The sequence below is a fragment of the Patella vulgata genome, chromosome 3 (assembly GCF_932274485.2).
Source record: "Patella vulgata chromosome 3, xgPatVulg1.2, whole genome shotgun sequence".
Taxonomy (NCBI): Eukaryota; Metazoa; Mollusca; class Gastropoda; family Patellidae; genus Patella; species Patella vulgata.
The window spans coordinates 88,919,685-88,946,545 of NC_065881.2; the positions used below are offsets into that span (position 1 = coordinate 88,919,685).

The 26,861-nt window shown below is 37.9% G+C and overlaps 1 protein-coding gene across 2 annotated transcripts in view; it reads right to left on the minus strand.

The window, feature by feature from the left end:
- Positions 1-9,358: 9,358 nt before the first annotated feature.
- Positions 9,359-26,861, minus strand: part of LOC126815042 (probable phospholipid-transporting ATPase IIB) — a 36,293-nt gene continuing 18,790 nt past the window's right edge. For both annotated transcript variants that reach the window (XM_056099532.1, XM_056099533.1), the window contains exons 10-26: positions 26,411-26,481; positions 25,183-25,348; positions 24,115-24,171; positions 22,965-23,216; positions 22,199-22,360; positions 21,708-21,800; positions 20,814-20,897; positions 20,289-20,459; positions 19,576-19,764; positions 18,955-19,099; positions 17,372-17,436; positions 16,845-16,933; positions 15,469-15,600; positions 14,269-14,377; positions 13,935-13,992; positions 12,646-12,849; positions 9,359-11,835 (exon numbers count right to left, since the gene is read on the minus strand). In XM_056099532.1, coding sequence (XP_055955507.1) covers positions 11,699-11,835; positions 12,646-12,849; positions 13,935-13,992; positions 14,269-14,377; positions 15,469-15,600; positions 16,845-16,933; positions 17,372-17,436; positions 18,955-19,099; positions 19,576-19,764; positions 20,289-20,459; positions 20,814-20,897; positions 21,708-21,800; positions 22,199-22,360; positions 22,965-23,216; positions 24,115-24,171; positions 25,183-25,348; positions 26,411-26,481 — 2,184 coding nt within the window. In that variant the 3' untranslated portion in view covers positions 9,359-11,698. The remainder of the gene's footprint in view (positions 11,836-12,645; positions 12,850-13,934; positions 13,993-14,268; positions 14,378-15,468; positions 15,601-16,844; positions 16,934-17,371; positions 17,437-18,954; positions 19,100-19,575; positions 19,765-20,288; positions 20,460-20,813; positions 20,898-21,707; positions 21,801-22,198; positions 22,361-22,964; positions 23,217-24,114; positions 24,172-25,182; positions 25,349-26,410; positions 26,482-26,861) is intronic.

Here is a 26,861-nt window from a genome sequence, read left to right on the forward strand (position 1 = left end):
TTTGGTCGAGGGGCCCAGCCGAGGCGGCTCCCGACCAAAACTGTCCTGATATTCACCGATACACCGAGGAAAGGTACTAATAAGTTATTTACATCACATTTCTATCGAGTATTGTGAAGCAAAATGTGAAAAATAGTATTTATTATCGAGTCGTTTCAGCCGAAAAGTGACAAATACTTTCTGCTCTTTCATTATTTATCCCTTTCTGAGCCTCGCGTTACATTTCATGGTAGAATGATTTCGCAGTGGAGAGACGACCTGAGTAGTATTTACAAGTGCGTCTTGCTATGATACTCTGAGCGTAAAACAATCACGTGTTTGTTTAGACCACATCGTCAAAACAACTTGTCTATGGCGTAGAGGACTGCGATATTATTAAATGTAGTGTAAAGGAAATTCGAAACGTGGGTCATTCCTGGTGAAAGTATGCATCAGCGGATGGTTCTTCCGTTGAAATTTATTTGTAATAAAGTTTATGGCTTTCTAGGCATTTTTTTTCATCCTGCTTATTTTCAATGCCTATGAAGTGTCCAGCAAGAGAACTGCGCCTTCTATCATCACAATTAATTAAATAATTATTCAATATTCTAATTTTCGTCCAGCGGCAAAGTCGAATATATGGCAGAATATTTCAGTTTGTGGAGAAATTATGAAACTTGGCACACTTATAGGGGACCCCTGTAGGATCATTTTTCGATTAGGACCCAACTCTAAAACGCCCCCTGGTGGCCGCCATATTGGATTCCAAGATGGCCGCCATATTTGACATACTTTTGCCTATAACTTCGAAACTAAGGCACATAGAAATGTGATTTTGGTGTCTACCCCCACATTTTCGGGGTCAAGGAATCCAGTAAATTCATTAGTTTGAACTTTCAGATGACGCGTTGTCAGGAGGAGACGCAGCTCTGTGCAACCGATAATGCGTCCTGGGCAGCATACCATGCTTCCAGACACGAGGATTCACCAACTGCACAGACAAATGTGTCATTGTTCCCATTTTTTCGTGAGAAGTCAACCTCTGTGGCTATGATCTCCCATATCATGAACAACAATGCCGCTGCAACTCAATTCCTCAACCCCGGACAGACGCCAGTCCTCACGATGGACCAGCCTTTATACGCCGTAGCAAAGCAGCTCCAATGGCGGTTTCCAAACGTATATGGGGAGGACAAGTACGTTATAATACTAGGGGGATTGCATACAGAGATGGCTGCCTTGAGGACAATCGGAGATATTTTTGACGGGAGTGGATGGACAGACGCTTTAACTCAGGCAGACATTGCGACTGCAGGTACCTGTGAAGGATTCCTTCGTGCGTCTCATGTCACCAAAACGCGCAGGGCACATCAGGTTACCGCCGCATCTTTATATCAGTTACAACAGAAAGCTTACTGGAATTCCAAGGAGATAGAAAACAGTGACAGTTGTCAGACCGAAGAAGATGGATTCATGAAGTGGTGTGCTGAGAGGTCTGAAATGTACCCACAGTTCCATTTTTGGCAGACAGTGCTAGACTTTGAACTGACTATCCTCCAGTTTGTGAGGTCGGTACGAGTGTCAAATTTTGACCTGTACATTGCATCGCAAGCCGGGTTGATACCCTGGTTCTTCGCATTGGACCATCCAAATTATGCTCGCTGGTTACCGGTACATGTGCGGGATATGTTATCCTTGCAAGACAGATGTCCCGATGTCTTTCGTGAGTTCAAACGCGGAGCATTCACTGCCAAGAAGACAATTCTGCCTTTCTCTGCCATCTTATTGGACCAGGCACATGAACAGATTAATGCACTGGTTAAGGGCGACGGTGGAGCTGTTGGACTAACTGAAAACCCCAGAGCACTTCGGAGATGGATGGTGGCAGGACCCGAAATAGCGAGAAAAGTTGAGGAGTTCGAGGACGGCTTCGATGAAGATGGGACTACCTCTAACGTCACGTGTCTGGATCGCCACTATGAGCAGACAAAAAGTGTCCAGGAGACATTCGTTCATGATGTACGATCACTGGTGACCACGATCGAAGAGATGGGAAACCCGTTCATGGAGGAGAGCATGGACATACTGAATCTGAATTCCAAAGTCGTCATGCCAGAGAAGGTCGTAAAACATACTACCAATTCATGGAAGAGCATTTCAACTCCAATTCGAAGTCAGTTGGAGACACCATTCCACGCAACAAACTGGTCATGTTTAGCAAGCCTGGAACGGAGAAGACCAAGGCAGCAGGGAGGCTGACTGAACTGAAAAATGACAGGGCTCTGTTTTCGAGATTGTACATTGCAAGTCAAACTAGAGAAGGCGATGTTGATGAATTCTTCCGGCACGAGAACCAGTCAACTCCACCGTCACTCGCAACTGGTGGTCAAATGCGCCAAGGTGACAAGCATAACCTTTTGAACTGCCGGGAAGGAAACTTGACACACAGTCATAATAATTCCTTGGATGTTGATTGTAAAGTTCTTGATGGACCTGCTGTAGTTCACTTTCTGGGTCCGGGAACCTGCTGTACCTTTAAGGATTATGCCAAGGTATTCCTACAATATGTGGTGAAGGAACTGGACACTGTCAGTCGAATCGATATTGTATGGGATATTTACAAGTCTGACAGTTTGAAAACCGTAACAAGAGAGAAGAGAGGCTGTGGCACTCGGCGTCGGGTTTCATCGTCCACAAGAATCCCCGGCAACTGGCCAGCCTTTCTTCTGAACACCGAAAACAAAGAGGAGTTGTTTCGGTTTCTTGCGCAGAAATGTGCGCACTTATATGAAGGTACCAAAGTGATCTACAGCACGGTGGATGATCAAGTTGTGTGCTCATCTAGAGGAACCATAAATTCAGCGCTTGCTCCCTGCTCTCGGGAGGAAGCAGACTCGAGGATCTTCGTCCATATTAAGGACATGGCTCAGCAAGGACACACGAAAGTGATGATTCGCACTGTCGATACTGACGTGGTGGTCATAGCAGTTGCCAAGTTCTTGCAGATTGGCCTGGAAGAGCTGTTGGTTGCCTTTGGCACTGGTAAGAACTACAGACACATTGGGATACACCAGATAGTCAGCCGCATCGGGCGAGAGAAGTCGCAGGCACTGTCATTTTTCCATGCGTTTACAGGCTGCGACATAGTTTCATTCTTCTCAAACCGTGGAAAGAAGTCCGCTTGGCAGGCATGGGAGGCATATCCGGGTGCTACAGAGGCCTTCCACGCACTGTGTTCCAGGCCTCATGACATATCGAAGGTGACGATGGAGACCCTGGAGCGGTTTGTGGTCCTGATGTATGATCGCACCAGCGAACTTCAAGGTGTGGATGCTGCAAGGCGCCATCTCTTCTCAAAGAAGTCCAGGGAGATAGAAAATATACCTCCGACATCAGCAGCCCTACTGCAACATACGAAGAGAGCTGCATTCCACGCAAGCCACATCTGGGATCAGTGCTTAGTGCCAAGCCATTTGTTCCCTCACCAGGTGATTGGGGTTGGGAGAAGTGCTATGGACAATGGGCAATTGTATGGACCACGCTTCCTGAGGCCGCCAAGGCTTGCTACGAGTTACTTAGCTGCAAGTGCAAAGGAAACTGCAAGTGCGATGGACAGTGTTATGGAAAATGATAGTCCTTCGTATTGCTTTTATGGTTATTGCGCCTAAGGTTAGAAACTAGTAATTTACTACTAACTTCTATTAATTGTTTACTTCTATACCAATCTCGTTTCACCAGAGACATTATTTTTTTTTTATTTTTGCTGTGTCTCTGGAACACACGGCCGCCATTGGTGCCTATTGACCTCGCAGCTAAACTAGGCCACCCATACTCACCAAATTTGCTCAACTGATAGATTTTCAGGTGATAAATCCGAAAATTTTGGTCTTGAAGTTGAAGTTGTGTGAAGTAGCATTCCATGCAGAAATTGTCAAAATCGAAATTATTTCCTCTTAGGGTTACCAGAATTGAATAAATTGGTTTCAAAATTTTCTTTTCCTCCTCAAAAGCAGCTGTTTCCACTCCATATTTGCTTATATAGAGAATATATTTAATTCATCAAATCAATAGATATGAGAAACTGTCTGCCATATTGACTAGAGAAGAAATGAAAATTGAGTGGAAATTCAGATCTGGCAACCAAAAATCCAAGATGGCAGATGATCTTTGCCAGAGAAACAAATAACGAGATTGCTTCTATACGTCATTGATGATGACGTCATTAGCCTTATGACGTCATAACTATTTCAAGTCAATCGGATTGACGTGAGCCGACGTAGTCAACATCGGAAGTTCAAACTAATGAATTTACTGGATTCCTTGACCACGAAAATGAGGGGGTAGACACTGAAATTACATTTCTATCTGCCTTAGTTTCAAAGTTATAGGCAAAAGTATGTCAAATATGGCGGCCATCTTGGAATCCAATATGGCCGACATCGAAAGTTCAAACTAATGAATTTACTGGATTCCTTGACCCCGAAAATGTGGGGGTAGACACTGAAATTACATTTCTATCTGCCTTAGTTTCAAAGTTATAGGCAAAAGTATGTCAAATATGGCGGCCATCTTGGAATCCAATATGACCGACATCGAAAGTTCAAACTAATGAATTTACTGGATTCCTCGACCCCGAGAATGTGGGGTAGACACTGAAATCACATTTCTATGTGCCTTAGTTTCGAAGTTATAGGCAAAAGTATGTCAAATATGGCGTTTCAGAGTTGGGTCCTAATCAATATAAATCAAACCAAATTATGGAATAGATGCCAATTGATATGTATAATAATTGATTTTTGTAATATGTTGTTGTTAATTTAATGTCATTGTATATGTTTTTAAATTTCCATGTAGTTCCCCCCATTTTGTTTTGTTACTATGATTTTGACTAGTTGTTTCATGTACATTGTATCGAGCCATCGTTATCAATTGCAATCTCGGTCGGACTAAACGTCCGCTACTTATTGCTTAATAGGTATCTAAAACGGTATAAAAATATCCGTGTATCAAAAATGAACAGTACTCTTCCTGTACATTTCTGATACACGGATACTTTCATGCATGTATTGCAAATAAACAGGACAGTTTTATCAAAAGTTGCCAGTGGCAACGAGTAGAAGTGGGATGTAAGTAGTAGTTATTAGCTAATAAGTTACTTACATCACATTTCTATCGAGTATTGTGAAGCAAAATGTGAAAAATAGTATTTATTATCGAGTCGTTTCAACCGAAAAGTGACAAATACTTTCATTTATCCCTTTCTGAGTCTCACGTTACATTTCATGGTAGAATAATTTCGCAGTGGAGAGACGACCTGAGTAGTATTTACACGTGCGTCTTGCTATGACACTCTGAGCGTAAAACAATCACGTGTTTGTTTAGACCACATCGTCAAAACAACTTGTATATGGCGTAGAGGACTGCGATATTATTAAATGTAGTGTAAAGGAAATGTGAAACGTGGGTCATTCCTGGTGAAAGTATGCATCGGCAGATGGTTCTTCCGTTGAAATTTATTTGTAATAAAGTTTATGACTTTCTAGGCGTTTTTTTTATCCTGCTTAATTTCAATGCCTGTGAAGTGTCCAGCAAGAGAACTGCGCCTTCTATCATCACAATTAATTAAAATAATTATTCAATATTCTAATTTATATATTTTGCATATTAATATAAATCAAACCAAATTATGAAATAGATGCCAATTGATATGTATAATAATTGATTTTTGTAATATGTTGTTATGTTAATTTAATGTCATTGTATATGTTTTTGAACTGTCATGTAGTTCCTCCCGGTTTGTTTTGTTACTATGATTTTGACTAGTTGTTTCATGTACATTATCTTTGCGCATTGTATAGAGCCATCGTTATCAATTGCGATCTGGATCGGACTAAACGTCCGCTACTTATTCAACATAGGTATCTAAAACAGTATAAATAACAAAAATCCAATAAACGAGCTATATTTGGGCCTTATTTTAACAAATATGATAAGACTTACCATTAAAATCATCATTCATTAACAATTAAACTTTTGCTAAGTTAGATATTTGTGTGATTTGGCCATTTGAATGGGACTTTCTAATTATATGGAAAAGTTGATCGCCCAAGTAGCGTTACAGCGGTAGATTTTTTCATTAAAAAGAGTTATGTTTCTTGGTCACATCAAAGTTTTAAATTTTGCTCTGGAAAACGAATTCTTAATTTCCGCAGTCGGCTTTCTTCGTTTTTTTACGTACGTACAATTAACGATTGAATTTAACATTTGTACGCGTATGTAGCCCTTAGTTAGAGGGAGAGAGAGATTTTGTCTGTATTTTGAGCTGATTTTTTCAACGTTTACATGCAATAGACTATAGTTAAATCTTTCTAATAAGGGGTGAATTTCGTGCTTACCGTACTCATATTGTAGATGTTAAATATCCTTTATGATAATCTTATTTTGTTTCAAATAATTATCACAAATATAAAAATCATACACATCAAAAACAGAGGAGCACACGACATGCACAAAGAAAAAAAGCCTTAAGCATTTTCAAATCGGTTCGGCAGCAGTGGTCCAAATGTCTAGCATTGCATCCGGAATTCCGTAAAAGAATCTACTTAGAAGTCAAAAATGCGACTCCTACACTTTGTGCTCTAAACTGTGTTATAAATTATAGAATAAACCGTAAATCAATTGAACCCATTTCAAGGTGGAACTGCATGCTTTTTGATATGATTGGGCTATTTGTGGCGCCAGATAATCCAAACATAGAAGTCGATACGTGACAATGCGTCTCGAAAAATTCTTTGATCTGTTATATGACTGGAAAATTCTGTTCTTAAAAACAACCGGCATGACAATGACTACATAATAAGTTGGGAGTTCTACAATAGGGATCTTTTAGTGAAATGTTAGAGAAATTTAAGTTTAAATATATCCTTTGTGTTTGAATTACCACTTATGGCTGGTTGTGTCGTATTATGTATCAATCTGGAAATTTCTGTTTTATAGCTATTGTTCTCGAAAGTAAGACGCACAATTTACGTATCGTGTCGCGTTTTCATATTTTTAATAATTATGAAACAGTCAATGCGCGTCTTTTTGGTTATATTTCAGTTCTAGAAAAATGAGTTGTTGCTGGATTTATAATAACTGAAACGTTTTGTAACCACCATGTTAGAAATGGCGAATGCATAAGGATACTAAACACGAATGGCATAGCCATAATGGCACATCCTCCTATTAAATTTGACACAAAACCGGAGGCCAAATTCGCAGCGCCCTAAAATGATTAGAATCCGAGTCTTGTGACCAGTACCGTAATTTTATTTTAATCATACACGTCTGGTTAATCGAGACTAGGGAAAATAATTTCGTTCAATTAATTTCCAGTCTCAATTTTTTTCTGCGTATTTAGAGCTAGCAACAATGTAACTTCTAAAGTAACTAAAGCGCCCACTAACAACAGAGTTTTACGGTTAAATAAAAGTAACTTTCACAGTCTTGCAGTGTCGGTATGTTGCCACGAGAGTGGATTTAACAGATAGAAAAAGGGCGAAACTAAATGAGTTGACTCTGAACCGAGAACCGTTACAATATATACGTCATTGGTTACAATCAATTAAGTTAGAAATTAAATCGCCGAGTTTTAGCCAAAATTTTAATCTAGTTCGTAACTACTTATTTTTAAAAGTCCAACGAGTAAAGAATAATTTTTTACATGGCTTCATTGATAAATAAGTAAATGGATATTGTCACGTGAATGTCTATTTTGGGCGACTGTTTGCTGCTTACAGTGCACGAGCGAGCCCGTGAGAGCACTTTTCTCATAAACGAAGTTTTGATCCGCGTGACAACATGCTGTTAAAACAGGTCAATTTATATAGTACAGATAATTGAGTCTGTGGGCCACTCTAAATTAAATGTATCCGTGTATCAGAAATGAACAGTAACCTTTCTGCATATTTCTGATACACGGATACTTTTAAGCATGTATTGAAAATAAACAGGACAGTTTTATCAAAGGTTGCCAGTGGCAACGAGTAGAAGTGGGAATGGTTGTCGCCATTACTATATTTGAGAAACGGGCGAGAATGTTCTCTGTTAGTTCTCTATTTGTCTACGTAACCACAGTCTATAGACAGGTAAAACCACATAGTTACTATGTAATTAAATATGTGTATATGGTATTTTGAACATATCTATACAATGACATTATTTCTGACTAGTGAAACTGTTATTAAACAAGTGTTGGAATCAGCATACCCTTTATCTTTTCAGAGTTTACCGTGAAACAAAGTAGTGCAGCTTTACGGTTGTGCTAATATATTTTCGGATAATGTAACGATTTGTTGTTCTTGGTGGTTAACGTCTGTTGTAATATGAGAGGCGTCTACATGATGTGATAGTTGTGTACATAATAAACAGAATGGATCCTAATAGGTCCTAGCACCGAGTCTTGGGGGACTCCACAATGTCACACTCTGCAATATCCTTCTCAAAGATAAGCAACACTATCTTAGTGATAACAGAGATCAGTTTAGTAAATATATACATCAGGTATATACAACAGAACAGCTACATAAATACAACAGGAACTAAACTACGTCGGGACTATAAACGATAACATTAACATGGTTCATTAAGACAACCATTCCGTCCTCCTGCCACGGCAGCGACTGAACTCGGTTGAGTCCATACGCCGGTCTCTCTCCTCATCCCCGCTCGTCTCTTGTCTGCGCCTCGTCTGTCTGTCGGCAAACTCCTGATTATATAGCCTACGACAATAGGGAAAATAGATAAGACCTACAATCTTACAAGCAATTGTCTATTTATCACGTCATGGTATGCTTACTGACCAGTGCGTATGCAGAGCTTGTACACAGATCATATGTTGTTTGTAAATGACATATAGGATTAATTACATGTTTAATTAGATCATAGCCAGTTCGTGGCTTAACAGAAGTCGATATCATCTATTATCAAAACCTGCTAGGGTCAATAAGTTCATATAACCTAAATAATAGTTCGTGTTTTAAAAAATTGAAAATCAAACTCTTTTACAGATAGTAACAAAAGGACCTGGGGTACAGGAGGGGTGGGGTATTTATTAATTATCTAATTAATTGAGATAGATGGGGTTTAACATCCACTCGACACAAACTAGGTCATTTGGGGACTAACATATGGTTTAATTTTATTTCAATAATTCGCCTGCGCGTAGGGGTCTTTAGCAGTGGGAGGAAACCGGAGGACCCGGAGAAAACCCAAGAGGTTGGACAGGCGACCCGACTCCTTGTCACTTACAACCGGGGATTCAAAACCACGCCAGTCGACTCAATGACAGACTTTATGATACAGCACACGCACGCTAACCATTCAGCCATCCAACCCCCTAATTAATGAGAGAAGTTCTTGAAGAATTTGATAATTTATTGAACAAGCTGTTTATGAAATACAACATTATGGCATAATTTTTTATAAATAATGTAAACTCTTACATAAATAATATGTACAACATTTTTAACATAAAAAATATAGCTGATTGTAATAATACAGACATACAGCTCAAATAGATAAACTGTTTACAGCTCAAATATTACATCTTAAAACAAGATTATGGACTGTTTACAGCTCAAATACAGGTAAACAGTAATACAGAAGTATAGATGGACTGTTCACAGCTCAAGTATAGGTGAATAGCAATACAGAGGTATTGATGGGCTGTTCACGGCTTAAATATAGGTGAATATTACATCCTAATACAGGCTTATAATTGACAGCTGAAATTTAGAATATTAGGCCTACATCCTAATACATTGACAGATCAAATTTAGCTGAATATCTATCTTATGAGATACTGGGTTTTTTTAATTGTTTATGAGATTATAATATACTATTAAATCATACCTGGAGTACTGGATTTAACCCACTGAATCCGGTAAACAACAGAATTCTGGGTGACGGTGAATATACTAATTAAGCAGAAACCAATCTGATTACCTCATCACGATTCTACTTACTGGGGTATATAGGAAAATAATTTCCTGTACAGTTCAATTGGGGACAATACTGACTGACAATACAAATGACGCCATATAAACAAACATGTTGTGGCATGTGGTAGAATTCAGTATTTCAAAGTTTTAACCCTTACATTACATAAAAGTTAATTTTGTAGTGTTTTTACATAAATCAACATTAATTTACATTCAAATTGGTTGAAATAAAAATGTCTAGATAATGGGAACCCCCTTACCCACCTCAAGTTTCTATGGTCAGTCACGCCGGAACAGTCCCTCTCCCACCCCTGCGATTATTTTTCTGCACACGCCCTTGTGATTGTGAAGTTCAAGTATTTTAGTACCACTAAGGTTATATAGTTCTAATATCTGTACATATGTAAAGTGAATTTATGTTAGAAAACAACCTTATGGTTGAGATGGTTTATGGTAAATACTATACTATCATTATTAGATCATGATTTATCAGAATCAAGACTCAATATTGCCACCAAGCCGCTTATTCCTAAACACAGAATACTTTAGACCATACCGGTGTGTGTCGTGTATGTGGCAGTGTATACTTAATCTTCCCAGAACACCTAGTTCCACTTCCATTTTTTAAAAATATTTTTTTAATCAGAAAATCTTTAAATTTCTTTAAAATGTAACACGTTTAAACTTTCCAGAACACAAAGTTTCACTTCCATTTTTTAATACTTATGAATCAGAAAATCTTTAAAATGTAACACCCCATTAGAAATGAAATGGAGTTTAACGTCCTACTGTTCTGCTCACCCCATTAGATTGTAGGATATATTATAAATACAATGTTTTAATTAGCACAGGTTTTTTTTTTCGTGACTTAAGTTAATAAAATATATTTAGCAGACAACAGGAATTTAAATCACTCAAAAGTCAGGTAAAATAAGAAAGAAGAGTTTGTTATGAAGTGCGGTAAATCAAGGTAAATCAAGTTGAATCAGGACAACACCACAAACTAAAATCTATTTTACACTCATGTCTAAAACATGCAATGAGTTTCAGTAATCTTCACATAAGTCAGATTTAAGTCGACTGACCAAATCCGACTTATGCAAAGTTTACTGTGTATCAAAGATGCATCATGTAAGAACTAAATTTACCCATTGCAGGTATTTTTTCTAGCTTTTCAAACAATGTTATACAAACTATTATTTAGACATTTATTCCCTCGGCAAGCCAATATTCAACTCACTAGATCATCGAATGGTTTAGATATTGAATTGATTCGAACCATCTCTTCATTGCACAATTTAATAATAAAATGGATAATCAAGACTGGTTATTATATTAGCAATGGTACTTGACAATCAAGGCTATCTAGTCAAACTTTTAACAGCCATAACTTCGCTCAGAAAAAAGTAATCTGACTGAAATTCTCTACTTTATTATCTACTTTTCAACTATGAGGGAGAAAGAGAGAGAGCGTTTAATTCCACTCACACAAATAGGTAATTTCGGGACTAACATATGGTTCAATTTTATTTCAATAATTCACTTGTGCGCATAGAGGTCTTTAGCAATGGGAGGAAACCGGAGGACCCGGAGAATACACACGAGGTTGGACAGGCGAACCTACTCCTTGTCATGTACAACCTGGGAATCTATTATAGCGAGAACGACCATCTCTTTATCTAAATCTTACATAATGCATCTTTACAGAAAAGGATTTAATATATAACACACTGTTTTCAAGGGGTAAGTTTTGAATATACCGGAGGCGAGAATTTTTTACGAAGATATTTGAGAACATAAAGGGGAATACAGCTGACTGAAGTTATAACTAAAACTTTCCACACAAAGTTCCACGTTTGGAGAAAATCTGTGTCTGAAAAAAAAAAATACAGATAATGAACAATGTGTGGATGAGAATTAAGAGAGAGAGAGAGAGAAATAGGATTTAAAGTCCACTTGACACAAACTAGGTCATTTCGGGACTAACATATGGTTCAATTGTATTTCAATAATTTGCTTGCGCGTAGGGGTCTTTAGAAGTTGGACAGGTGACCCTACTCCTTGTCACGTACAACCGGGGAATCGAAACCACGCCTGTTGACTCAATGACAGACTTTATGATACAGCGCACACATGCTAACCATTCTGGTGTCATGTGTTGGAATGCTTATCAATATTTTTTCAATATGGAATTTTATCCTTGTAGTGCTGTGTCAAAGGTTTTTAACATTTCGTTAAACCCACACATTCAACACAAAAAAACGTGCATGAGAAAAGCAATCTGTTTAAAATACAGATCTATAGTTCATTTCATTTTTTTATACTTTTGATGGCCTCAACTACATCAAGATCCCACTGTTAGTAGTGGAAGGTCACATCAGAGGTCATATGAGTGACTTTTGAACCTATGACATCAGACATTGATTATTAATCAGCGTTGACGTTTCTAGTGGTTTACCCACAGTTCCGTGCATCTCACACCAAAAACTCGCTGTAACAGATCGTTTCATTGGCTAATTCGTCACATCATTCAGAATGTGTTTTTTTTTTTAACAACTCTTCTAGATCCTAGTGTAGTAAAGACAAGTAGAACGGAATTTTGAACTATTAAAAACAAAATGAAATAGGATCTGTGTTTTAATCGGATTGTGAGAAAAGCAATTAACTTTAAATACTGACTTACCAAAATAATCTCTGAGAACAGCCAATGAAGCTATGTAGATTCCCAGACTGAAGATTTCTGCTACAATCATTAAATAATGCCAAGTTCGTATCGTCAAGGCAACCATTAATAATTCCGTTAAAATTAATGACGTAAAAGTGATGGAAACAACATGAACAAAATCTTCTTCAAACAGAAGTAAAGCACCATACATGATTATTCCCCCTGAATAAACAAAATGATTAGCTTGACTTTAAAATGAACTGAATTGATTTGAGCTGAGTTTCTAACCTCCTTCTTTACTTTTACTACTGAGCTAATAAAGACGAGCACATGCCATAAAGGATAGCTGGCTCGTTAGCCTGGAGGTCACGTGTTTGATCCCTGCATTTGCTGAGAAAGTTTATCAGGATTTTCCGACGTGGTTTCCCTTTGTCAGTGGTGCAGAACGGAGGGCCTGACAAGGACAACTGTCTAGTATAAGATGAAATACTGAGGTCCCATGTATACATTGGCGTGCACATAAACGATCCCCTGGCAGTTGGAATTCAATATAAGAGTAGGCCATAGTGCCGCTGCTCGGGCAAAATTTCCCTCATAACACACTGTATGCCCGACTTCATTAGCCCAGTCGGAGCAGAACAGTAGGACATTGAACCCCATTTCAATTCAATTCCAGTTGTTCAGGAATTTTACATACAAGCCAACTCTTGAACACTGGACCTTTGGGTTTTTTTACCCCATGCTGTTCCTTGCCAGGCCCTCTGTCCTGAAACACGGACAAGGGGAAACCAAACCAATCTCACCTTGATTAAAGGGTTACGCTTATTACTGATGGGATAAGCTCTGTGCTGTTATTGTACTGTATTCAATTCGACAAAGTAATTAGAAGCCTGTTTACAATTTTAGATGTTCTTTGATCAAAATAACAAAAGTCCTATCTCAGGAGATGTACGTGAAATGCAGTCAGATCCCAATTTTCCAAACACCAGATCCAAAAGTTTGTATCAGGTGATAAGAGTGAGAAATGGGGTTTAACCCCCACTCAACACAAACTAGGTCATATCGAAACTAGCACATGGTTCAATTTTATTTCAAGAATTTGCTTGTGGGTAGGGGTCTTTAGCATTGGGAGGAAACCGGACGCCCCAGAGAAAACCCATGAGGTTGGGCAGGCAACTCTACACCTTGTCTTGTAGAAGCTGGGAATCGAAACCGAAACCATGCCAGCTGAATCAATGACAGACCTTACGATACATTAACCATTCGGCCACCCAACACCCCCAGTTGATAAGATAATGTAATCTCACCTTGGTATATGCTGATTAAAACCCATAAAAAGAAAGTTTTAAATGATAAAGACCGACCCTGAAATATTCAAATATTTTTAAAATTAGACAAAAAAAGTAAATATTGGTTTTCTTGTAGGTGTTTTTACAATCACATGCTTGGCCCATTCTGAAAAGAAACAAACCCATATTGTCTCTTGAGACTTTTCATCTCTAGACAATTTTGCTTTGCGTGGAGAACAGAATTTAAACTTTGCCACGCTATTGACATGAAAATCAAATTTTTTTATTTTTTTTCTTAAACAGAATATTATTTGAAACAGTCAAATTATCAATATTCACAATTATAACTAACCTTTGTGAGTTCTTTATACAATTCTGGATACGTCATGGCGATGGCTGCCGACACATCTTTATCTAATACTAATGAGAAGACAGGATACATGGTATATACAGTCGCATATCTGAAAAACATAATAATACATGGTATATACAGTATAACACATGGTATATACAGTCGCATATCTGTAAAATATAATAACACATGGTATATACAGTAGTATAACACATGGTATATACAGTATAACACATGGTATCTACATTATATCACATAGTATCTACAGTATAATACATGGTATATACATTATAACACATGGTTCCTACAGTGGCATACATCTGTAAAACAATGAATGAAATGAAATGGGGTTTAACGTCCTACTGTTTTGCTCCTATACTGGGCTAATGTAGACGGGCATACGCCATACAGTGTGCAATGAGGGAAATTTTGCCCAGGCAGAGGCACTATCGCCTACTCTTATATCGAATTCCAACTGCCAAGGGATCTTTTATGTGCATTCCAATATATACACGGCACCTTGGTTTTTTTCATCTCATCCGAAGGACTAGACAGCTGTCCTTGTCAGGCCCTCTGTTCTGCACCACTGACAAGGGGAAACCACGTTGGAAAATCCAGTTGAACTTTCTCAGCCAATGCAGGGATCGAACACCCGACATCCAGGCTAGCGAGCCAGCGTCTTAACCACCTAGCTACCGTGGCTCCCATCTGTAAAACACTGTAACACATAGTATATATACAGTATATTACATGGTATATACATTATATCACATGGTATCTGTAAACCATTGCACCACATGGTATATACATTATAACTCATGTTATATACAGTATAACACATTGTTTATACAGTATATAACAACTTTTGGTCGTCGAAGGAATTTTTAGTGAGCAGAAATTCGCCCATGTATCTGTTATAACCCGTCACTTCAGTCAGTTATATAGAGGGATATCTCAAGTTTTCCTTTTGCTTTCATCACTTCCGTTTGTTGAAAAATTGATTACTCATCTATCGTAGCAATGATCTCTGTGATAAAATAATATTTGGAACGTGTTTAACCAGTTCTATCACATATGTGATAATGACTGGCACCAATATTGTCCTTTAACCCACAGAAATGGCGTTTGAACGTCCTATTTTTCTGCTCTGACTGTGCTCACAAAGACGGATCCCTGGGAAGAGAGAGTTACGTCACTTACCCTATCATTAAAAACCCTGGGAAGAGAGCGATGGAAGCAAAATAAAACACAGAAACGAACACAGCCTGCATGACGGTGATAATCAAACCTCGATGAATAACAAACTGACTCAATGATGCAGATCTTTTATAACTGAAAATATAAAAACATAATATAAATATTAGTTACCAGGCAACAAAATATTATAACTATCATTGATTTTAACTGAAAATATAAAAACATAATACAAATATTAGTTGCCAGGCAACAAAATATTATAACTATCATTGAATTTAAAGTAAATTATAAAAACATAATATTATTCGGATTGAAATAAATTTATAATCAGGAATATTGAAAATACTTTAAGGTCAATGTTCGAATTTACACATGTAACAGAACTGATTAAGAGAGAGAGAGAGAGAAATGGGGTTTAATGTCCACTCGACACAAACTAGGTTATTTCGGGACTAACATATGGTTTAATTTTATTTTAATAATTCGCTTGTGCGTAGGGGTCTTTAGCAGTGGGAGGAAACCGGAGGACCCGGAGAAAACCCACGAGGTTGGACAGGCGACCCTACTCCTTGTCACGTACAACCAGGGATTCGAAACCACACCAGTTGACTCAATGACAGGCTTTATGATACAGCACGCACGTGCTAACCATTCGGCCATCCAACCCCCCAGAACTGATAAAACGCATCCCAAATACAGAACTGAAATGAAATGTGGTTTAACATCCTACTGTTCTGCACCAACAGGGATAATGAAGACAGGCATACAGTGTGCTATGGGGGAACATTTTGCCCGGGCAGTGGCGCTGTGACGTACTCTTATAACTGTCAGGTACGTGTAACATATTCTTATAAAAAATAAAATTTTGCCCTGAAAGCGGCACTGGATCCTACACAGGACCTCAACTTTTCGACTTTAAGTTGTCCTATGCCGGGCCTTCTGTTCTGCATCACTGACAAGAGAGAACCATGAATGAAAATCTTCACAAACTTTCTCGACCAACACTGGCAGTAAACCTGAGACCTGATGATATATGAAGCCAGTGCCTTACTCTATAAGCCATCAACAGCCTCCATTCCATATACAACGTAAGAGAGAGAGAGAAATGAGGTGTAACGTCCACTCGACACAAACATATGGTTCAATTTTATTTCAATAATTCGCTTGCGCGTAGGGAGTCTTTAGCAGTGGGAGGACAGCAGAGGACCCAGAGAAAACCCACAAGGTTGGACAGACGACCCGACTCCTTGTCACGTACAAGTGGGGAATTGCCAGTTGACTCAATGACAGACTGGCAAAATTTTACAGCTCGCATGCGCTAACCATTTGACCATCCAACCTTCGCAAATATAAATATAGAGATCTTTAATGCATATTACCTATTTCTACCATGAACCATCAATAATCTACCAATATGGCTGAACTGTGTAATAGAGAAATCAGCCGCTAGAGATGCCTGTTTACCTTCCTATAGAAAACACAAAATAAACAAAATATTATCTAGTACCCAGACCACTTTCAAAACACAGAGAATGGACCAGGGCATTTCAGGACTAACATAGTTTATAAAATCAGGCTGAAGTCATTAAGTAGATACTATGTCGCTATGTTCAGGTGTGTGTATTCGATCAACAGGTGTAATAATTAGTCACTGTCTTACAGCTAGCTACCTGCTCATAATGACTACTGTATAATTTCTAACCACTTACTATAAATAATAAACATTAATTAACAGTAATGATCACTTGTAGGATTTAATGACAAAATAAAATTTAATTAGTAAAAGGCCAAGGTTCATAAGTAAGCGCTCTCAGCTTAACAATGTTAGAGATCATCGAACACCGCAAACGTTAAACTTTGACTACTTTCAAACCACATTATTATTATTATTATTATTATTACCTACCTTTCCAACAATTCCTATCCCAGCATCAGCTGCTTGTATCATACTGACATCATTTCCTCCATCACCTTGACAACACAACATTATATAATTAATGAATGAAATGGACTTTAACTATTGCTTTTTCTACTCTGACTGCGATAATAAAGATGAAGCGACATCGTGCAGTGTTTTATGAGGGACAGTGTGTTATGAGAGACAGTGACAGTGTGTTATGAGGGACAGTATGTTATGAGAGACAGTGTTTTATGAGAGACAGTGTGTTATGAGGGACAGTGTGTTATGAGGGACAGTGTTTTATGAGGGACAGTGACAGTGTGTTATGAGGGACAGTGTTTTATGAGGGACAGTGTTTTATGAGGGACAGTGACAGTGTGTTATGAGGGACAGTGTGTTATGAGGGACAGTGTGTTATGAGGGACAGTGTGTTATGAGGTACAGTGTGTTATGAGGGACAGTGTTTTATGAGGGACAGTGACAGTGTGTTATGAGGGACAGTGTGTTATGAGGTACAGTGTGTTATGAGGGACAGTGTGTTATGAGGGACAGTGACAGTGTGTTATGAGGTACAGCGTGTTATGAGGTACAGTGTGTTATGAGGTACAGTGTGTTATGAGGGACAGTGTGTTATGAGGGACAGTGACAGTGTGTTATGAGGTACAGCGTGTTATGAGGTACAGTGTGTTATGAGGTACAGTGTGTTATGAGGTACAGCGTGTTATGAGGTACAGTGTGTTATGAGGTACAGTGTGTTATGAGGGACAGTGACAGTGTGTTATGAGAGACAGTGACAGTGTGTTATGAGAGACAGTGTGTTATGAGGTACAGTGTGTTATGAGGTACAGCGTGTTATGAGGTACAGTGTGTTATGAGAGACAGTGACAGTGTTTTATGAGAGACAGTGACAGTGTGTTATGAGAGACAGTGACAGTGTGTTATGAGAGACAGTGACAGTGTGTTATGAGAGACAGTGACAGTGTGTTATGAGAGACAGTGTGTTATGAGGTACAGTGTGTTATGAGGTACAGTGTGTTATGAGGTACAGCGTGTTATGAGGTACAGTGTGTTATGAGAGACAGTGACAGTGTGTTATGAGAGACAGTGACAGTGTTTTATGAGAGACAGTGACAGTGTGTTATGAGGGACAGTGTTTTATGAGGGACAGTGTGTTATGAGGGACGTTTTGTCTGCACAGCGATTGTGATGGGTTCTTTAACATTCACCACTCAGATTGATTGACCCATCTGGTTCTCTCTGTCCTGTTTTACTGATTGACCCATCTGGTTCTCTCTGTCCTGTATTACTGATTGACCCATCTGGTTCTCTGTCCTGTTTAACTGAAGGGGGGGGGGGAATCATGGTGGAAAATCATGGGAACTTTCCCAGCTGAAACTGGGATCAAACTACAATCCTCTGGTCAGTGAGTCACCTCTATTTTATGTACGGTAGTTAGGTTTATACCTGGCCTGTAGCCATTAAAAATAAGATCCACAAAGACAGACTGCTGGAAGTCAAGGACTTCGGTGCTTTAAGAATTAATAACGTCCAAGCATGTTTTCCTAAAAAAACTAAATAATAATACTAACCTATGGCCGACGTTCTTTTTCCAGTATGAACTCGGAGTAATTTAACTATTTCTGCTTTCTGTGTTGGTGAACAGCGACATACAACTACAGCTGGACATTGACACGCTAACTCAACAAACTCGTGCTCGTAATACTTTAAACATATCTGAAATATCAATAAATTTATACTTGAATAAAAGTGTAACAAAAAATGAGTGTTTCTTTCTTCTTTCAATGATGGTTCTGATTTGAACTCTGCCAGTAACATAATCCATTTTGTTATGGTTGAAGGAGCATTGAGTGAGAAATGGGGTTTAACGTCCGCTCAACACAAACTAGGTCATTTTGGGAGTAACACAATAATTGGCTTGAGCAGTGTGAAGAAACTGGAATATACAGAGAAAAACCATGAGGTTGTACAGCTGACCCTACACCAGTTGACCCAATCACAGTTTTAGAACACTCAACCACCAACACCCACCTTCAGCACAGTGAAAAGCTTGACCTTCTGCTTATCTAAAAGATCCCTTTTAAAGGTTATGAAGTAAGGCAGGTGACTCCACCTCCTTGTCACATACAAGCATGCATTCGAAATCACGACACTTGACTCAATAACACTTAAAAAACAATAAATTGAAATACCTGTAATGAATCTCCAGTAATAATTAAAGCAGCATCATTTTTTCTACGTAATGCGTTTAATTCTAGATGAGCTTCCGTTCTATCTGTGACTTTGTTAAATGTGTAGATATCTTGTGTACGTGAAACAAGTTTTGAACTTTTGGCGATGCATGTAGCAGTTTCCATCTTATCTCCTGTCAACATCCAAACCTGCAAAAAGAGAAACAGAAAAAGGGTTTAACAGGTCATTTCGGGACTAAAATATGGTTCAATTTTACATCAATAATTCGCTAGCGAGGTCTTTAGCTGTGGGATAAAATCAGAGGACCCGCAACACCTCCCAAACTTCCAACTTTAAAATGCTATTGCATTTCAAATGATTTTGAATTTGTCCTGATATTACATGTATATATGTCTTTGTAGCTTAGGAGGGACTTATGGAAGATTGTTTTTTGGGGTTTTTTTTTGCAAACTAAATACGTTGCCTCATTAAATAAAGTTTTTATTATTACTATTATTATTATTATTCCTTCTTGTCATATATAAGTGAGGTATCAAAATAACAGCACGGACTCAATGACAGTCTTTATGAACTAAAAAACGAAACAAAATAGGATGTGTTTTAATCAGATTGTTACCCTAATAAAACATGCCACAATTATATGAAATACATGTTACTCCGAATTTATTTCTGGTGAGGGTTCTCTCGTTTTGATCAAACAAATAATTCCTACCTTAATTCCAGCATTTTTCAGTAATTCTAAAGTTGGTCTGACTCCGTCTTGTAATTTATCTTCTACTCCTGTTAAACACAACAGCTCCATATCTCGTTCTAAACTCTCGATAACTGCCTGCATCTTGGCGTTACGATCTTGAATACTCATCTTTGCTTGATGATAACGCGACTAAAACAATAACAAGTCAACAGATAAATTGGGGAAGACAATTTTACCAGCATGAAAATCATGAAATGCCAATGTGTAAAGCAAGACCTCGGTTTTTCATCCCACCCTTGCCTGTTTCACTGTCCTGCACCACTGACAAGGTGAAACCACAATGTATCCAGATAATCTTTTTTTGCCAAATGTAGGACATCCAGAGAGAAACATGGGGTTTAACACAAACTAGGTCATTTTAGGACTAACATAATGGTGCAATTTTATTTCAATAATTCAACTTTTACATTGGGGTCATTGTAATGGGAGGGAATAATTTTAATATTGTCAACAATTTTCTCACAGATGTGAATGAAAACATACCTCAAAATCCTGATACTGATCTTCAGAAAGTGTTTTTTTGGCAACAACTAAAGTTCTTAAACCTTCTCTTGCCATATTACCACACTGGAAAAATATAAAATATAATCATTTAGCATTTTCTTGCCATATTACCACACTGGAAAATATAAAATATTTTAACCCTTGTCGGTGCACGTTGTGAGAATCACATACCAGGTATCAAGGGGTCCATAAGGACCCCAGTTATAATTCAAAGTTTTTACGTACAGATATATCTGAATTAAAAGGCAGCGGTTTAGTTTTTATTTGCATTCATATTTGACAACTGAAAAACAACTAAATTATTATACAAAAACATTTTAGTGACATTTGGAAAAGATTTAATAATTCTCACAAAATTGCTACTTTGTGTACTATGTGATAAAGAGGTTAAATGGCAATTCACGCTTGATACACAAACCATTGAATATTTGGAATTCATCATTTAATTTTGGGTATTTGTAACATGCAGATGTTAAAAGAGAGAATACTCTGGCATACGCAATATGATATTAGGCAGCAAATACATTACCAAAATCCCTATTGTGAGTTGAAAGTTAGGGGTCCGATTGGGCCCCTTGTTTCCTTCAAGCGTTGGGCCTGATTTGCATATAACAGAACTCTGCATGTGAGAAGCATATGAATACCAAACTCTTCGCTACGTGTAAAAATGTATAGGAGACAAAGTCACTAAATTTCAGAAAGCAGTACCCAGTAGTTATTACCAAACACTATGAAACATGTGCATGGGGTCCACGGAGACCCCACGTGCACAGACAAGGGTTAAATTAATATTCCCTTGCCATATTACCATACCCTGTTTCCCAATGTATATAATGGTGATGATGATGATGATGATGATGATGATTAACCTACCTCTTCTTCCAACCAATCATTATATTGAACTATTGACTGCATCACAACATCAGCACCTTTCATATAAAAATAGATTTCTCCACTTTCTTCCTCCTACAAAATAAAACAAAATATTATTTTATTTTGTTTCTTATAATTCGAAATTTTGTTTTATTTGTCTGTACTACACTAGGATCTGGAAGAGTTGTTATATAAACCAAGTTCTGGATTGTGTGAGGGATTAGCCAATGAAACCATCTGTTACAGAGACTTTTTGGCAGGTGATGCATGGAACTATGGGTAAACCACTAAAAACGTTAAAGCTGATGGATTAATCAATATCTGATGTCATAGGGTTGTATGACCTCTGATGCAACCTTCGAGTACAACTGGTCAGATCTTCATGTAGTGTAGGCCATCGAAAGTATAAAAAAACAAAACGAAATATAGATCTGTATTCTAATCAGATTGCTAAAAAGTAGGACAATAAACCCTATTTGATATTCACCCACCTTTAAAATAATCCCCATTCTTTTACTCTCCGAGGTAAATGGGAAGATCTGTAATATTTGATAGGTTACCATAGCACCAGATGGTGTACGCAATGTCATCGTATTAAAATCACGTTTTACAAGCGTCAAACTCACATCTTCTGTCCATGATACTAACGCCACCTGACGAGAGAAAGCATTATTATTAAACACAACAAAAGAACTAAAATATCTGAACTTTTGAAAGAATAACTTAACTTCTTACATCTCAATTTGTGTTTCATTTATAGATTAAGATTTGATTTTAATGGAGAGAGTCAGTGAGATAATGATGTCACAAAACAATCAAAATATCACATTTATCGCATATCAATTTTCTAAATAATCAATGATTTAAATTTCGGGTTTAACCCTTTAGCATTTAGAACACTGCAACCCCCCCCCCCCCAACCTGCCTATGTAGGGCTAGTTAGATCACCCTGAAGATTCTCCTTAGCCCATCACCCCCACCCCCACACCCAAACCACCATAACAGTCTCCATGGACCACCCCAAACCAGTTAGAGGCAGTCTAAGGAAGCCCAGTTTCAGACTATACAGGTGTTAATATATCAATTTTCTTTAATTTTTTTCAAGGAACTGTGGTAGTCAATAATTACATGTATCAATTGCTAAAGGATTAACCTGCGAATTTTTCAAGCCAATTTTCTTTTAATGAATATTATATTAGTATTAACAGTTTGGGTTAAACATATCAATTTTACATCGTTATATTGTATGACTCTTACCTCGTCAGGACTCGACGCTTGATATGTGACTTTCTGTTGAATTTGTTGATCAGCCTCTGTTTCATGTGACGTATCGTTATTAGTTACGTCTTCGTAAACTGGCGTGACATTATGACATAAAGCTATAGCTTTCACTGCTTCGACAACACGAGTTACTACAGTACGTCTGACAGGTCCAGATTTAATTGGGGTCATTGCGCCCCCGGTACTACCAGCTTGCTGTGAATACGCTGTTCGTAGATGAGCAGTCACCTGAAATATATAGAGAAATATATACAAAAACTTAAACCAGTCCATAATTTTGTTAGTGTATAAAAATTACAAATAGATTAGTAACATTACGTTTGTTATAGTTTTCTGAATGAATTATAATACCTCTTTAAGAATAAGAAAACTAGGTCAGAAGAGTTTTTTTCTAAAATTTCTAAAAATTAAATAAATGCCTTTAAAATACATTTAATAAAAGAATAAGATTGATTTTTAGTCTGCAAATATGATAGGTCATTTTGGGACTAACATATGGTTCGATTCTATTACAATAATTCACTGGAGTCTTTAGCTGTCTGGAGAAACAGAAGAACAGTGAAAAAGCCCACAAGGTTAGACAGGCAACAATACTTGTCACGTTCAAGTGGGGAATCAAAACCACACCATTTGACTCAATGACGACAGACCTTGTGACATGTTGACCCATTCGGCAAGCCAACTCCAACTGATAAAATGATTGTTTTGAAGGTATTGGCAATAAAATGGTCAGTTTTAAATGAAATGAAATGGGTTTTAACGTCCTACCGTTCTGCTCCAACTGGGCTAATGAAGATGGGCATATACCATACAGTGTGCTATGAGGGAAATTTTGCTTGGAAAGCGGTGCTACGGTCTACTCTTATATCGAATTCCAACTGCCAAGGGATCTTTAACATGCACACCAATGTGTACACAGGACCTCGTTTGTCCCATCTGAACGACTATACTTTTACCCTTGCCAGACCCTCGGTCCTGCATCACGGACAAGGAGGAACCACGCGGGAAAATGCCAATGAACTTTCTTGGTCAACGCAGGACCTTCATGTTACTGAGCCACCATGGCTCCCGATCAGGTTCAATGAATCTGTGTAGCGGGGGTAATGGTTTGTATAAATCTACTTACCTCATCCATTGTGTCTGCTGTAAAAGCCACCGTACCAAGATGAAGTTTTTTAAAGATCTAAAATAAAAAACATCATTTTAAAATATAAAACTTCTATATGTAAAAACATTGAATTCAGCTGAAGTACATAATTTTAAGATATAAAACTATTGAGTTCAGCACAAGTACATTATTTGGGGACTAAAATATGGTAAACCTAAATTAAATAAAAAAAGTACATCTTTTGTGATCTATGAAAATGTTCTACGTTATTTCACAAAATCAGTATAACTTTTCTTGAAAAATATCACATCCCAAGCTATTCAATCTCATAAATATCTTAAATCTAATAGTTTTCAGCTTTTTAAATGCAAGTTCAAACAATTGCTCCAATGGTGATGAATATCATAATGCAGGGCTGAGTTTGCTTACTTTATAAACCACTTGATCACATTTCCCATTTGAGGAGTTTTCATGGTTAACACGTTGTTGGTGCACTTTTGTTGGGATGGCATCAAGGTTTTCTTTAATACTAGGTTCCCACTACCACGAATCGCGCTACGATTGAAATCACAGTTTTAATCGTGGAGTAATCGTGGTGATCCTATCAGGTCTTATCATATATTGAGTTCAGTCGTAGCAATCGTGTTGATTGTATCGAAAGGTATCCGAACGTATATGGACGCACCAGATCGTGGACTCAATAGAGGGACAATCCTATCGTAACGCACCACACGATAGTGGGAACGTAGCATAAGGGAATTACAAGATTGTCTCATGTTTAATTCTGTTGAAATTATTTGTATTTGGGGTCTTTAGCAGTGGGAGGATACTGGAAGACCCTGAGAAAACCTACAAGGCTTAGCAGGCAACCGTAATCCTTGTCACGACAAGTGGGGAATCTCAACCACACTTGACTCAATGACAGATCTTCCCACGTACAAACTGGGTGATTTGCTGATATATTTAGACTAAATACATATACAAACTAATTAATCTATCAAAAATATGATTCAAATCCCTCTCAAATCTTTGTATTCACGAGGAGATACCCCAAGCTATATACAAATAACTGTATATGAATCATACCATTTCGTTCTGGGTCAATGTACCAGTTTTATCGGACAGTAAATATGTAATACGTCCTAGTTCTTCTGGTATCGTAGAACTACGAACAGTTGTACCAGGAATTAATTTATCTCTCTGGATCATCCACGAATACACAGCTTTACCCATATCTAAATTTACACGCAAACTGAAAAATATACAATTATTATCTAGATCAGCATGAAAACTGAAAAATATACAATTTATGATTTGATGTGATCAGAAAAAATATACAACTCATCATTTGATCATTTGTGGTTCCCCCTTGTCAGTGGTGCAGGAGGCAGGGCCTGACAAGGACAGCTGTCTAGTCCTTCGGATGATACGAAAAACCGAGGTCCCATGTATACATTGGAATGCACGTAAAAGATCCCTTGGAAGTTGAAATTCGATATAAGAGTAGGCGATAGTGCTGCTGCCCTGGCAAAATTTCCCTCACTGCGTGTTGTATGCCCGTCTTCATTAGCCCAGTATAGGAGCAGAACAGTAGGACGTTAAACCCCATTTCATTTCATTTCATTTGATCATTTGAAAACTAGTCGATTCCTGACATGATCATCGGTAAAATAGGATATGATTAAGATCCAAACTAACACATAGATATAACGGTACCTATAATAATTGTAATTTTTAATGTCGTCATCCCAAGCACCCTCAATATTTTGTCTGCCAGAGAGAGAGAAAGAGAGAGAAATGGGGTTTAACGTCCACTCGACACAAACTAGGTCATTTCGGGACTAACATATGGTTTAATTTTATTTACATAATTCGCTTGCGCGTAGGGGTCTTTAGCAGTGGGAGGAAACCGGAGGACCCGGAGAAAACCCACGAGGTTGGACAGGCGACCCTACTCCTTGTCACGTACAACCGGGGATTCGAAACCACGCCAGTCGACTCAAAGACAGACTTTATGATACAGCGCGCGCACGTTAACCATTCAGCCATCCAACCCCCCTGTCTGCCAGAGAAACTTTCCCACTACACTAACCACATTAAAATCTGAATTATGTTCAGACACATGAGTGCGGGAGAGAAATGATGCTTAACGTCCACTCGCGACACAAACAAGATCATTTCAGGACTAACATTTGGTTCGATTTTATTTCAAAAATTTACTTGCTCATAGGAGTCTAGGTGTGGTAGAGAGAGAGAGAGGGAGAGAGAGAGAGAGAGAGAGAGAGAACGATATCAATCGGAACTATAGACTTACCTGATTGGTATGATATATGAGAACAATAAGATGAATCTAAACAAATAACGATACCATGGACCATTAAAACCCTGAAAAAACAAAATGTATTTTCTATTTAAACTTCAGTTATCTCAAAGATGCTATAAACTTAATTATACTTTATTTAAAATGGTATCTAAAGATTTCTCAATGAAACATTATGATGGACTTAGATAAAGAGATATCCGTTCAAAATAGATTGAAAACCTATACTGAAAATTCAGGTTGTTACTTTTTATTCTGAGTGAAGTTAAGAATGTTTGAAGTTTGGAAAAGAAAAACATACTGTCGATTGTCATTCAATCTGATTTAAATACAGATCTATATTTCGTTTCGTTTTTTTATACTTTCGATGGCCTACACTACATGAAGATCAGACAAGTTATAGCGATAGGTCACGTCAGGGGTCAAAAGACCGACTTATGACCCT